The sequence below is a fragment of the Pseudochaenichthys georgianus genome, chromosome 15 (genome assembly GCF_902827115.2).
Source record: "Pseudochaenichthys georgianus chromosome 15, fPseGeo1.2, whole genome shotgun sequence".
Lineage (NCBI taxonomy): Eukaryota > Metazoa > Chordata > Actinopteri > Perciformes > Channichthyidae > Pseudochaenichthys > Pseudochaenichthys georgianus.
Genome location: NC_047517.1, coordinates 3772918 through 3787456, shown reverse-complemented (window position 1 = coordinate 3787456; position 14539 = coordinate 3772918). Strand labels below are relative to the sequence as shown.

The 14539-nt window shown below is 42.6% G+C and overlaps 2 protein-coding genes across 2 annotated transcripts in view; one reads left to right on the top strand and one right to left on the bottom strand.

Annotated features, from left to right (window-relative positions):
• The first annotated feature begins 364 nt into the window (after positions 1-364).
• borcs7 (BLOC-1 related complex subunit 7) lies at positions 365-6379 on the top strand. The gene is made up of 5 exons (XM_034100952.2): positions 365-514; positions 4280-4342; positions 4481-4524; positions 4610-4630; positions 4726-6379. Exons 1-5 carry the CDS (start codon positions 383-385, stop codon positions 4775-4777), a joined length of 312 nt encoding a protein of 103 aa, XP_033956843.1. The 5' UTR covers positions 365-382; the 3' UTR covers positions 4778-6379.
• A 4085-nt stretch (positions 6380-10464) lies between these two features.
• The window catches only part of LOC117459971 (cytosolic purine 5'-nucleotidase-like), a 5649-nt gene continuing 1574 nt past the window's right edge, over positions 10465-14539 (bottom strand). The window contains exons 2-5 of the mRNA XM_034101154.1: positions 14469-14520; positions 13241-13301; positions 12891-13067; positions 10465-12093 (exon numbers count right to left, since the gene is read on the bottom strand). Of these exons, the coding sequence (XP_033957045.1) occupies positions 11854-12093; positions 12891-13067; positions 13241-13301; positions 14469-14520 (530 nt within the window). The 3' untranslated portion in view covers positions 10465-11853. The remainder of the gene's footprint in view (positions 12094-12890; positions 13068-13240; positions 13302-14468; positions 14521-14539) is intronic.

Genomic DNA, 14539 nt, shown 5'->3' with positions numbered 1-14539 from the left:
ATGTGTTTTATTATTTTATTTAAGTACCGTCAGTCATGCCCAACACTCCGAATGTTTTGCACATTTGTATACAAAAGTACCTTATTTAATATCTTTGACTGTGTTTATGTATGCACCATAGACCAAGGCAAATGACTTGTATGTGTAAACCTATTGGCAATAAACCTGTTTCTAACTATCATGTGAACTCTGGCTTTGTTCACTTAGTCGTGTATATATACAGTATATGGTTGCGACAGTTTAATGGCCATGTATATATCAGAAGCATTTGAAAATCAAATACAGTAAACAGGACCCAACATAAAGTGAGGGGATCGCTGTGATGGACGCGCTGCGGTGTATTTTGACCCTGCTCTCTCGCCGTCTCCAGCACAAACACAACATGGCGTCAACAGAGACCCAGCCACGGTTTGGCCAGTCTGTCAAAGGCTTACTCTCCGACAAGGTGGGCTCCTGTAGCGGGGATGTGATCGCCCTGACCCGCCAAGTGCTGAAGGGATCTCGCAGTCAGGAGGTAAAGCCCCGCGAAGGATGTAATCACGTCAAACAGCTAATAGCTAACAGGCTAGCACAGAGAACACACCTCCTGTGGAGTCAGAGAGAATCAGAGGAGGCTAGCACAGAGAACACACCTCCTGTGGAGTCAGAAAGAATCAGAGGAGGCCAAACCATCTGTGACCCCATCAGTCAATCACATCGGATTCAGAAAGTGCTCTCCGTGTGTTGGCTACTAGCCTGATGCTAATGCCTGCTTAGGTCATGTAGTTGGATTTCTTAAATGTAGCCTAACATCCTGGGTAAAGCTAAGGATCCTTAAACTTACTTGTACATGAGTAAAAGTAGAAGTACCAGAGTTTAGGAATACTCTGTTACATGTTAACAAAATGTTACTCAAGTAAAAGTAGAAAAATATTCTCATCAAAATATAGTGAAAGTAGCGACAGTGAAAGTAGTCGTTGTGCAGATTGGTCCATTTCAGAATAATATATATGATATGTTTTATAATTATTGATCATCAAAGTGTTCTCACAGCTGGTAAAGGTGCAGCTAGTTTGAATTGTAGTGGAGTAGAAGTACAAAGTAGCAACAAATGGAAATACTCAAGTAAAGTACATGTATCTAAAACATATGTTAACTTAATTTAAAGTGGACCTATTATGCTATATTTGAAAAATATATTGTAGGGCCATACCTATACAAAACATGTCTGTGAAGTGTTTTGCTTAAAATACCAAACCGATCACCCATTGTAGCATGCCTCATACCCAGTGGCGGCGCCAGGGTATGGCTGGGGTAGGCTACAGCCATACTAATAAATGGCTTAGCCCCACCATGAAAAATTATGTTAAAGTAAGCAAATTAAATTAAATAATAAGCAAAATGTTGAGAAAACGGCTTGCGAAAATATACGGGTCGTGTCCACAACACACAAACTAATCCTGCTGTTACAAGGATACAAAGTGCACGTTACTGATGCAATATGGTTGAGACCATTCGGGGTTATGCTAGAAGAGGGGTGCAAAGAATAGTCTAAGTAGTGGGGGAGTTTTATACATTAAGGGTGTGGAAATTCTCTGGCGTTATAATATCAGCGCGGCCGCGGTCGGATCAAAATGTGACGCAGACGGACCCCTAGATTCCACCGGGTCCGTTTGCGTCGTGTTACGGTTGCTCCGCGGCGTCCGCAGGGATCGCGGCCACTCTAGCCAATGGGTGCTATTCCACCAGACGCGCCGCGTTACGGCTCAGAAGCGTCCCAGAAGCGTCTCGCCACTGGGCCCCGCTCGACATAGGATTGAAGTTTATTTTTCGACGCGAGGCGTTGCAGAGGCACCGGGCAGGAAGTAAACCGGTGACAGCATCCGGCCCATTCCCCAAATAAACTAATTTGCAGACCCTAACCCTGCGTAGTCTTTCAAGTAGGAGGAGAAATGCCAGCATTCTCCTCCGGTTTACAGGCACTGTGTAAATTATATATAGAATAACTAAAATACAGCAACACATCTTTGATTCATGTCGTTTATAACTGGGATATTACAAGTATTATTAACTTTGTCTGTACAAAGTAGCCTGTCCAGGACATATGCCCAAATCAACAAAAACTGTGAGCCGGCAGGCAAGACGCTCCGCTTCTGAAACGCGCCCGGTAGGGTATGACGCCGGAGGAGGCCGGACCAAAACCGCGGCGCAGCCGTTACGCGACGCAGACGGACACGGTGGAATCGAGAGGTTAGAGAGTTTTCTATCGGGAGAAACTCAGCTAAATGCTGCCGTGATTAAACGCCATATTATGTTCCAAACCACTTCAAGCATTATTTCTGAAACAGTATGGAGCTCAAAACTTTCTCTCTCGCGGGTTTACCACAAGGACATTACGTTATACATATGTGACTTGCTCTATGGGAGTCACTCCTCAGTTTATACCGTGTTTTGTTTCAATTAATGTATCATTTAGTTACAAATATGTGATATATCTGAACAACAAAGTGGTCAAAAATCATTTTATTCATTTATTGGAAACATTTTCATGATCACTTTTTTTGTTTTACATTTTCATTTATTGTCATTTCCATTCAGTCGGTCATTAAGTGCTATTTAAAATGTTAATTTGCTACATATCCATACAAACAAAATGGAGTTTATCTTTTTTGAGAATTAGTTCTTATTTTATTTAATGTATTTGGGTCTACAACAGATGATACAAATGTATATGTCAGTAAATGTGTACTAACAGAGGCGGGGTGTGTGTGGAAACAACGGTACAGAGCTGGCTGCTGTCAGACGATCAGCTGTGCAGCGTCATCACAAACGGACGTCGCTTCACGTGACGCTCCGGAGGAAAGGACGTCCCATTGCTCTTAAAACTCATTTCCCTGCTTCTCGTGGTTTCCAAGTGAGGGACGCAAGGATTCCATTTAATCAACCTGAGATGGGCCCACCGTTGGAAGGAGGAGATTCCTAGCTTTCTAATGATATCAGGATTGTTGTTGTGCTCCAAATATTAAGCAAAATATGTCACATTATATAATGACTGTCACCGAGTCATCATTTTGAGAAAAAGGCCTTCAAAGTTTCCTCTTCTCTGGAATCCATCGATCTGATTGGTTATTAGCGGCTAATAAATTATCAAAGTAGTACGGAGGGAAAATATTTTCGTCTGGTCTGGGGGAAGCTCGCGAGTGTTTGTGTATTTTTGCATTTGTGTGTAGCTTATTTGTTTCCTGGGGAAAACACTCACAAGAAAATGTACAAGCTTAAAAATTTATTTATCGTGATTTTGGAATGAAATATATTTAAAAACAAAAAAAAATGTTTACGCAAATCCACGTTTATTTGTAAATGAGCCGTTGCGACTTCCGACTGATTTCGATAGAGCGGGTCACATATTCTCTCCAGTACAGCGTTAGCGCTGAGTGTTAGCGATGCTTGCTAATGTAAACACAGACCATATCTCTCCCAAAACACGCAGCGCATTGTTTCTGATACAGCACATAGCTTGACATGTTCTTTCTTAAGTGTTTACCACTAGAACAGTGCCATTATATGTATTATATATACCAACTTTACTCTAAGTGCCTCCTGCAGACATCCTGCTGAATACACAGACACACAGCTGCGAGAGGGGATTCAGATAGACGACTGTATACGGGGACAATAGGTTGGGACGTGTCACGTGTGCCGGAGACGATAGGTTGGAACGTGTCACGTGTGCCGGAGACGATAGGTTGGAACGTGTCACGTGTGCCGGAGACGATAGGTTGGAACGTGTCACATGTGCCACATTTCGCCATTGACGTCAGAGGAGAAAAATCCTGGATCTGCTTTGCACCCCAATTAGTTTTTTTTGGGGTTGTATTTTCTGACACTTTGTGAGTCTCCTTACACACTGGGGACACATGTTTATGTATAAAAGACATCAAAAAGTGCATTTTGCCTTTTAAGTAGATTCCTTGAGGAAAAACCTTGGCAAACATATATCTACTGAACATGTTGATAGCATTAGCATTAGCATTCCTGCTTCATGGATTAGCACTTTGCCTCTAGTTGCATCTCACTTAATTATAAACAACGTATTGAATTCTTGTTTGAAGATTTGCTGGCTCTTGCATTCCCGTTTTGAGAAGTGTCTGCTTGTTTGTCTTCTGTGACATTAAACTGATGTTTTTTTCCTGACGAGACAGGAAGTTTGAAGAAGTTTAGGAAATCTTGAGTGTTATTAGTTTGACAGAACGATTCGCAGATGAGAGGATCATGAACATTGTGTCTCCGTCTCTCTCAGCTTCTGGGACAAGCAGCAAGGAATATGGTGATCCAGGAGGACGCTATCCTTCACTCTGAGGATGTACGTATGAGCACAGAGTCAGTGAACACACCACAGACAATAAACACACACACACAACAGTACCACACACTGAAGAGTACATCCCATCTCACTGTGTTGTTACTGCTATTTTTGTCTTCATTGTCATTTGTCTTCCAGAGTCTGAGAAAAATGTCCATAATCACGACACATCTACAATACCAGTGAGTACCAGCCAGCTGTTTATCCAGACGTTATGTTGCTCTATTGGAAGTGAATATTAAGACGGTCTGTCTGTCTCTCTGTTAGGCAGGAGGCCATCCAGAAGAAGTAAGTCTCCCCGCCCTGCTGTGTCTATGCCTCATGAGGAACAGACTGAGAGTTAACACAAAGTGATGACCTGCTCCCCCCCCCCCCCCCTGCAGTGTGGAGCACTCAAAAAACCTGCAGGACCAGCTGAGACACCTTCTGAAGTGATGCCCCCCCAACACTAACACCAAGCCTCTACAATGCAAGGGCCTGGGAACTTTTTTATTAAATAATGTCAAATGTTATAAATCAATTGTATTACGTTAACCCACATGTGTCAAACTCAAGGCCCTTGGCGGATTTAATTTCGGTCCGCAGGATAATCTTTAATTACTATTAGATCTGGCCCGCCGGTATATTGCACGCACACCTTCACTCCATCCTGAGGGTCTCCTCCGCTCAGAGCCTGAGCTGAGGGTCTGAGCCTGAGCCCAGACATTGATGAACCTGCACCCTGATGAGACGCCAAGCATCTGAGCTAGCATCACAGAGCAGCACACTGAGTTTACATGGATGTTTACTTCTGGACTTCCTCTCTCACGACAACAGGGCATGTTTGTTTTTTTCTTTGAGGGAAATAGTTTTGTTGAAGCTGTTGTTGGCCTGTGGGGAAATGTAATCATAAGAAATGACTCTGGAAAAGCTGCAGATAGATCCATAAGAAATGAATGCAACTGAATTATTTAATGTTGTTTTTATAGGCAATCATTTAAGCTTTGTTAGTTCCAGGTTTGGTATGTGCAATAAGTTCATTTCAATGAGTTTTGCAATAAACATTGCAGGGCCTTCGACTAGTACCCATTTTTTTATTTTGACCCACTGTGTATTTGAGTTTTGACCCCCTGCGTTAATGTATTCAATTCTTTGTTTGTGTCATCTTGTCTAAGGTAACGGCGCCCTGTAAATCAGACTGCATACAGCTAAAGGGACACATTGTTCTCAGTGGAGTCAGAGACCTTACCAGCGCATAACTTCTGTAATACTACATATATATATTATATGTAGTATTACAGAAGTTATTGATTGATGCTATTTTAACATGCACAGCCTCAGACCACAGATTAGGAAAGACTGTAATCACAGATTGAAGTATTGCGGGGGCACCGTTCAGACCCAGCAGTGTTACCGAATATGACAGGTGGAAGGTCATAATTCAAAGAAGCTGAGCCCTGGCCAGTTATCGGCAGCCTGAGGGCCGAACAGCTGCTTGGCCCTGACTCTGTCCCTGAGGCTCTCCCTGCTGCACGTGGCCCCCACCGGCCCTCAGCATACCCCTGTTTGTAGGTTGTTCTGGAAATGTTATACATTCATCAGGATGCTGTATCTCAAGAAGGGATGCAGCTCTGAGAGAAACATGACTGTGACATGGAGAGGATAAACTATACTGAGGGCATGATTTAGCTATTCATATGAATGAATTCTTACTTCAATCTTTCCTATGTTTTGACACAAAGGGTATCCTTAAATAATGTGCACAGTCTGTCATGCAGATGTTTTTCATTCCCAGTTATCTCTTTTCAGGATGGTTCAGGTTTTGATGAGGTCGCAATGAATGTGCCCCGCCAGCTAGTAATCCCCCTAATGTAGGAGTACTGCTCTCTGCACACACACTAGTGTCATCACACTGTGTGCCTGACGTGTAAGTCATGATTCTTTGAATCATGGTACTTTTGATTCTATATAATTGTTTTTTTTATATCTATTAAAACAACGTAGTTACTTATCTTTGAGAAGTGAAGAGCTTTACAAATAAAGTTATTGTTATGGTGATATTGTGTGTCATTATTTGTCTTATGTTCTCCCTCCATCCTCAGAAGGGTGTTGCATTATAATCATTCTGCATGTGTATTTGACAACCTGTTTAAATGAAGGGAAAGTCAGACTTCAGCTGTTTCACTCTAACTCCCCCCCCCCATAAACCTTGAGTGTGAATCGTGTTCTTGTCCTAGACAGCAAGGGATCTCATCAGAGTCCGAGGATGCGGGGCCAGGGACAAATGTTTACTCTTGAATCTGATCACAGACCAGCATCTGCGAAGACAGGTCATCATACACTGTCACAGACGTCAGGGTGCAGAGGATGAACATCATGGTGAGGGTCCTGCAAGTCAACTATAACCGTCCTGGGCAAGTCCTGTACAGGACATGGACACACAACGAACATGAGACCAGTGCACCTGCATTAGTTATATGCATATACAGTCTATGGTTATATTATACACTCATTTCAGTTTCACTTTGTCATTATGCACTGAGGAAAGGGTCCCAGTGAGCCTGCACACCCAGAGCTAAGACAGAATGTCTCTTTAAATTCAAGTCTAATGTGCTGAACTCAGAAGCTGACACTTCACAGCGGACATTCAAGTAATGAAGGTTACATGAAGGCCCATTCCCAAACCTCCCCATACACCCTACCCCAAACAGCGAGTCTGCAGCGATGCTGACTTGAGACCGGTGTAGGCATAGATATATATATAAACACTAGATGACTCACCCGCGCTGCTGGCCAATGGAGACCGACGTTGCCACTTGGCCGCCATCTTGCCACAGGCAGTGCTCTCATTCATAACATTATGGTTTACTATTTAAATAACCATAGCTTGCTCAATTTTCAAACGGTTTGGTTTTTTATAAACATCAAAGATGTAGTTATGATACTGCATACTTATAATCATGGACTTTCATATGAAAATAACATTAATCAGATAAAGCAATAGCTGTACACACACATACAAGGTATTTATATTAAATATTTGCCGGTGTATATATTTCCATTTATTTTGTTATATTGTTAATATTTAAAATAAATTATAAAATTAAAATACATTTATGTATAAAATATATAAAAATATATAAAAATCGGTCTCATGTTACCACTCTGTAAGCCAAGAGTTGTTAATTTAGCAATGCCTTAGCTTGAAGAACAGGGACACAACTAATGACAATAGCATATGTTGGTATATTATTTAGATATTCACACCTTTATCAGAAGAACCAAACCAACATAAAATGTGCTCACAGACAAGCCAGTTCTGTCTGATTTATCACAATTATTTTTGACATGAGATCTTCATATCATCCTAGTTTTGTATTTAGTTTCTAGATTTGTAAACAAATCCAGAACCTTTGAAATATGTTATTGAAAAAAGACCAAGAATAATATAAACTGTACCATGTGTCCTTTTGTGTCCTTCTGTAGTCCATTTGTGGTTTGTCTTGTCTCACCCCGGCTGATATATCACAAAATCAACTGTTTAAATTGTTCCCTATATTGCCCCTATGCCCCTGTAAGGTGTCCTTGGGTGTTATGAAAGGCGGCCCCCCAACATAAATGTATTATTATTATTAAGAAGAACAACTTGGTGTGGTGTAGGAAGCAGGAGCAGGTGGGGAGAGATGGGGCTTCAAGGTTCAAGGTTATTTGTTTTAAATGTGTCTTGGAGATAAGGACCAGCTGCACACAATAAAATACAGTATAACACAAAACCAATAAGACACACGGTGACACATGGCACACCAACAATCAATCATCGTCCAGCCTCAGCTTTGGTATTCTTTCACAACCATGTTATGGGTTTATTAGACTGAGCAAACATAAACATATGTGGTGATCCCACGGGTTCTTGTTTGCAGACAGCGGCGATTGGAGCATCCATAGGCTGCACAAAAGTCCGGCATAGTCAGGTACTTTCTGTAAACAGAGAGCCAGCAAATTCCTGCATCATAATGCAAGATGTTTTTAACAAGCCAAACCACTTGGAAGAAATAATGTGTAACTTAAGTTATGTTGAAAAGAAAGAGCAGTTCTGCCTCTCCCACTGTTTTGCTGCACCGAAAAGAGACGGGTTTCTGACGCAGGGTCATCACCCGTACTGCTGATCCTGTGTGCTGCTAAGTGCTAGTAGATTGTCTGCGTCTGGCTATCGTGTCTGGTCCGGTTTGGCATTGCCTACGGCAGTATCATCACCTGCCCTACTGATCCTGTGCTACTGGACACTACTTAGATTGTTCGCTTTTGGCTACTGTGTTTGGGCCGGTTTAGCGTGGCCTACTCTGCATTATAGGTCCGCTCCCCTTAGTGGGATTTTAGTGACTGGACTGCTGGGCTAACTCCTTCTGTTTAGTTATTCTTTCCTTCACCAATTCAAACTATTTTGTTTACTTGTGTTCCTTTTCATTAATAGTTTATTTTTGTTTATTCCTATTTTTCTTTTGGTTTATTTTATACTTACTTAGTGTCGATATATATCTTTGCTCAATTCATTGTTTGTTTATATGATTTTGGTTTAGGTTTTCTTTCTTTGCTTTTTTTTGCATAGTTTTGTTTATACCGCATGATTGCCCGTATGGCTGCGGCTAATTTTGGTTTATTTCATTTTGAGTCATTCTGTGTTTTTGTCCCCCACTTATTGTGTTTTCCCTTGTTCTCCTGTTTTAGTTACTGAGAGCTGAAGGTGGTGGTATTGGTGTCCGAGGTGGTGGCTTCCCCCTTCCCGTGTGCTGTGCTTCCCCCGAGTTTTTGGATCTTTTCTCCGTGTGATTGTGTGAGTGTGGAACACGTGTGACCGGGGTGACTTAAGTTTGTTTTTGTGGGATCCCTCTACTCATTCGTTGACCCTCTCCCCCACTGGTAAGCCTCAGCCCCCCTTGTTCGTTCTCTCCCTTTTGGATATAGCCCTGTATGACGGTTTTTATAAATTGTATTTTTACTATTGTATAAATAAACTGTTCTATTTTTGATAATTGAACCACGTCTCTTGTTCTATGAGTAACCGAACCTGTGTGTCCTAGTGACTTAAAACTTGTCACATTTCCCTGGGTGGTGTTGTCGGACTTAGCGGTTTAAACCAAACTGTTAAATTAATATATTTATTCTGCGGCCACTGCTACACAAGGATGACCTTATTTTATCAACCTCAAACAGAAGCCGTTTGTTCAACAGTATTATCCCACTTAACGTCTATTTCGTTTTAACCTTTGGTTACAGTCTATTATTTTAACTTGGAGGCTACGATTAGCATCGTTAGCACCGATGTAGCTACCACTCGCTACACGCTAACCCTTAACATTCATAGCTGATTAAAATCATTAACACATAAATAAAGCACTCGAATTTCACTTACCGCAAAACCGCATTCATGCACTGTCTGTTTTAACCGCAGAGCGAGTCACAATAGTCCGATATATAAGCATGAAGAACAAACAACCACAGCCGGCTTCAAGTTGTGTTTCCTGGATGAGCTGAGCTGGCAGAGTCCTTGTAGCTTCACGGAGCAGGTAGCAGAGAGACAAGAAGCTAGCAGCAGCAGTCACTTGACAGAGCCGTCACTCATACCATAAACCCACCACCACCATGGGCCACTCGATTCACAACATTACCCTAACCCTCACACCAGATACTGACTGGTTTTCGGACCCCCCCCAATAAAGCAAAAATGCACGTTTCAGAGTGGCCTTTTATTATGGCCAGCCTAAGGCAAACCTGTGCAATAATCATGCTGTCTAATCAGCATCTTGATATGCCACACCTGTGAGGTGGGATGGATTATCTCGGCAAAGGAGAAGTGCTCACTATTACAGATTTTTTCAGTTTTGTGAACAATATTTGAGAGAAATGGTTATTTTGTGTATATAGAAAATATTTTAGATCTTTGAGTTCATCTCATGGAAAATGGGAGCAAAAACAAAAGTGTTGTGTTTATATTTGTGTTCCGTGTAGTAAAGGTTGTGTTGGGTGGAGAGCTGGGGACAGCTGTAGAAGAAGAGGATCTGTGGTGGTGTTCAGCTCCTCAGAAGACATTAGCTACGTTCACTCATTGACAGATGTGGGAACTTGAGAGAAAAACAGACCTACAATTTCAGTTGAGAACCTTTATTAAAAACAGACTCACTTACAGCATCTGAACCTTCAACAGTCTTCATCTTCACAACATCAATTCAAATAAAACTGAATAAATGCAGCATGCGTTAAATATGGCTGGGAAAAAACAACAACATTCATTTGGTTCACTTTACACAGTGTGTGTGATTATCAAAGCTGACAGCAAACAGAATAGAGAAAAATAAACCTTTGAGTTTCAACAGTCTGCTATTGCTCCCATACTCAAATAGCAGGAATAACATTGCAAGCTGCAGCGGGGCTGGACATGTTTAACAATCAGCTTTCAGCAGGACATACAAATACAAATAAAGAAATATGCGGCCCAAGCAGCAGCTCCTAACCTTCCAAGATCAATACTGCAGCAGAGAGGACTTTACATCAAAGGCAGTAACACATGACCACACACCCCACTGTCATCATGTGCACAGTGTGTGTGCTTCTCACACTACAGGAACAGCTGAAAGCAGCAGGCTAACCTAAATATCACAGTAACTCTATGTTTGACTCATAGCTCTGAAGAACACAATTTAGACTTGTATCATAACGACAATATATGAACTCATACATTTTGTCTTAATATAAATTTGAACCGTTCTCAATCATTTATGAGGTTATCAAAATGCAATTTGTCTTGTTATCTGAAAAGCTTTCATACCTCTCATTTCAGATGTTCAAAATATACTTTAACATTCATTCTCATTCCAACGATGTGAGATACATAAAGCAGGGTGTAATATCTGCACGACCCTTTAAAAGAAACACGTAATACAGACGGACTTCATCTACATTCTGGTGGATATGGCAGTGTGTAAATAAGTAGGGGGAGTTTCTCTGAGCCGCTGCCATGTTAGTGATACCGTGTTCGCAGCCTCCCACCCACCTCACCTTTAAACACCTTCTGCTGCACACACACCTCTTATGGAGAGGAAGCGTTTGTGATCCATGGCGGCTGAGCCAAATAACCAAATGACAGTCCTTCAAGTCAAAATGCACCCTTGGACGTGCTGTTAGTAAGGTCCTACATTTCCCCGGTCCATGTTCCAAACACCTGCTGTACATCAGTCGAGGACACATGCATCATCGGTTATCTTCTGAACATGGTCCCTGAAACGCCTGAGGCAGCAGTCTCCGCAGCGTTAGGGTCCGCATGTTGTACAGAGAACCCTGTGGAGCAGAGAGACGTTCACAGAACAATGTGTGCATGTATACAGGCTCCTGAACACTTCACTTTAATGTCACCATGGCTTCGCCTTCATCTCACCCTAACAGACATGCATCTAGAATAACAGCTTTCTCTCCCCGTGGACAGGTGCAGGCTGCAGGGAAGAGACGGGACCATGTCATGCCTCATATGCAGACTGCTGCTACTGCTCCTCCTCCTCCTCCTCCTCCTCGTCATCATCCTCATCGTGGCAGTGTGTGATCTCCTGTGGGGGCTGAGGGAAGAAGTGGGGGGGCTGGATCTCACTGATGGACCGAGTCAGCTGGTGCCGTTTGCACACTATATCTCTGAGGTCCACATCGTGCCGGTTGCGTGTTGCCAGCGGAGACTCGGTGTCCATGACGCTGACGTGGGTGTGCTCCACCGTGGACTCATGGGGCATCTGAGGGGGAGAGTTTCACCTTATAGTCTAGTTGCTAGCTTAGTGAACCTGGAAAGGTTGACTACCCCAACGTTTATGTTAGAAATGTATAGCACGGGTACACAGCAACATATGTTGATTATCTGCAATTTATACAAAAGCATCAATTGCGTTAGGTATCATTAATTACCATTATAGCCAATGCGGACAATAGTGACAATGGCTTGGCCGATTTGGACATTTCGGAGTGGTTTTGGGGGTTAATAAGTTTGTTGAATCCATTTCTGACATTTTCAGGATAGAAAAATTGCAGTTTTCACCAGAAAGTGGTACTATGTAGTATGTACTGCTGGCGGGCTGATGGTTACTACCACGAGTAGTGCTTTGCAACCATTGGATATAGAGAGCACAAGATGAAATGATTACCTCTACTGTGGACAATTCAAATAAATAGGCAATCTGTCCGATCCAAAGGATCCAGAGTCCCTGTAATCTTAAGACATGTAATCAAAATCAGCCCCATATCTGCATGTTCTGGTTCCCCTAAACATGCATTCAGCATCCTCAGTCACCCCCATCCCACTCCAGATATACTGAACTCTTTTTTTGTAACTATTGTCCACAAAGGCTATAATGCCATTAATGCTAATTAACGCTAATTGCCATACATATGCAGGTTAGCATCCGGCAGTTTCTATGAGCTGGGGACCCTACTATACATTTCTAACATAAAACGTTTGAGTACTCTACATTTCCGGGTTTACTAAGCTGGCAACCGGACTATGAACCCAGATGGACGCAGTGCCTGAGAGCCTCACCAGCACGTGGGCCGCCCTGAACAGGTAGCTGAAGGGGTAGTACAGCAGGTTGATGAAGGAGGAGGCGTAAAGGTCAGCGTAGCGCATCACCTGCGAAGCAAACAGCGTCTGTCGGGATCCACTGCGGAACAGACTTCCCATCATGCCGTAGCACATGTCCATGTCATGGGTCACTTTCTGCAAGGGACACAAAGACAGGCCTGACATTTAAAGTGCAGCCTGTTCCCTGGGGATTCTGAGTGTGTGGAATCTTCCCTGCAGTGGAACATTCCGAGGACAGTTGATACATGAGAGTATATAGAACAAAGCGTGACTAAGGTAAGCACTGTGTGAGTTGGGGGAAGAGGTACCTTAATGCGTCTCTGCAGGGAGCTGATGTCCGGCCTCTCGTTGCTGCTGCTGTCCAGATGCCTGAGGACAAACACAAGCTCTAAAATGGACCTTCACATTGGGCTGTCACAATATTACCAATCTATCTTCAGAACATTCGAAAAATGTATATAATGCTATCAGTGTTTACTTTTGTTTTTGTGCAAATCAATTACAACACAAATCTGGGTGTAGGGAGGAGGAGGAGGAGGAGGAGGAGGAGGAGGAGGAGGAGGAGGAGGAGGAGGAGGAGGAGGAGGAGGAGGAGGAGGAGAGAGGGTCTCTAAGCACAACTTATCATGTTAGAGGTGCAGAAGTTTTTAAACACTATCCCCAAAAATGAAGTGCCTTGAAGTCAGAGTCACCTGTCAGCATCTATAGGGATCATTTGCATGAAAACACACAATCTACATGATGAGGAAATACATCGTACATTTCACAGGGTTACACCGAACCCCATCTTGCTGTTGCCCATACTCCTTTGTATTGAATAGTTTGAACCCATCCCAATGTTACTCAATGCAACCTCTGTAGCCTGCTAACAGCTAAGCTTAGCTAGCGCCCCTCCTGCTGATAGACAGGTATACTAACACCCCTAACCCTAACCCACTCTGACACAGTGGGAGGTCAGATTGATTTCATATCAATATTACATTTGTGTCATGAGTTCATGGTCAATACGGGTAAATAATAACACGATATCAAACCCTGCCAGGCCACATGAAAGAGCATGCTGCTGGAGCGACACCACACTGCAGTGTAACTAACACTTGCTCAATTCTCCATAACATACTCGGAACAGATGCGCAGAAATTATTCAATTGCTAAATAATGTAACCTGTAGATACATTTAAATCAGCATAGCAGGGATGAACACATGTGAGAGTCCCAACATAGTCAACAGACATGAACATACAGCCTGCTTACAGTAAGTAAGTCAATCAGGTACAGCTGGGAACATTCTGGAATACCACTGGAACAAAGGGCGTATGCGTCTATCACCCAGGAACACTGTTACAGTCAAGCCTTTGCTCTCAGGGTACTTCCCTGGATGCAGCCTACTTCCAACTGAAAGCAACAACATCAACAACAACAACAACAACAACAACAACAACAACACTGTGAACACTGCATTTCCTGTAGGGGATTTATTTCATTCTTCTTAATTAAGAATGTTTTCGTAGGAATACACAACAACAAGGAACTCACTTGTAAAGCTCTGCGAGGAAGCACTCCAGAGACTGAAGCTCCACAAAGATGGCTGAAAAACCAAAAACCAA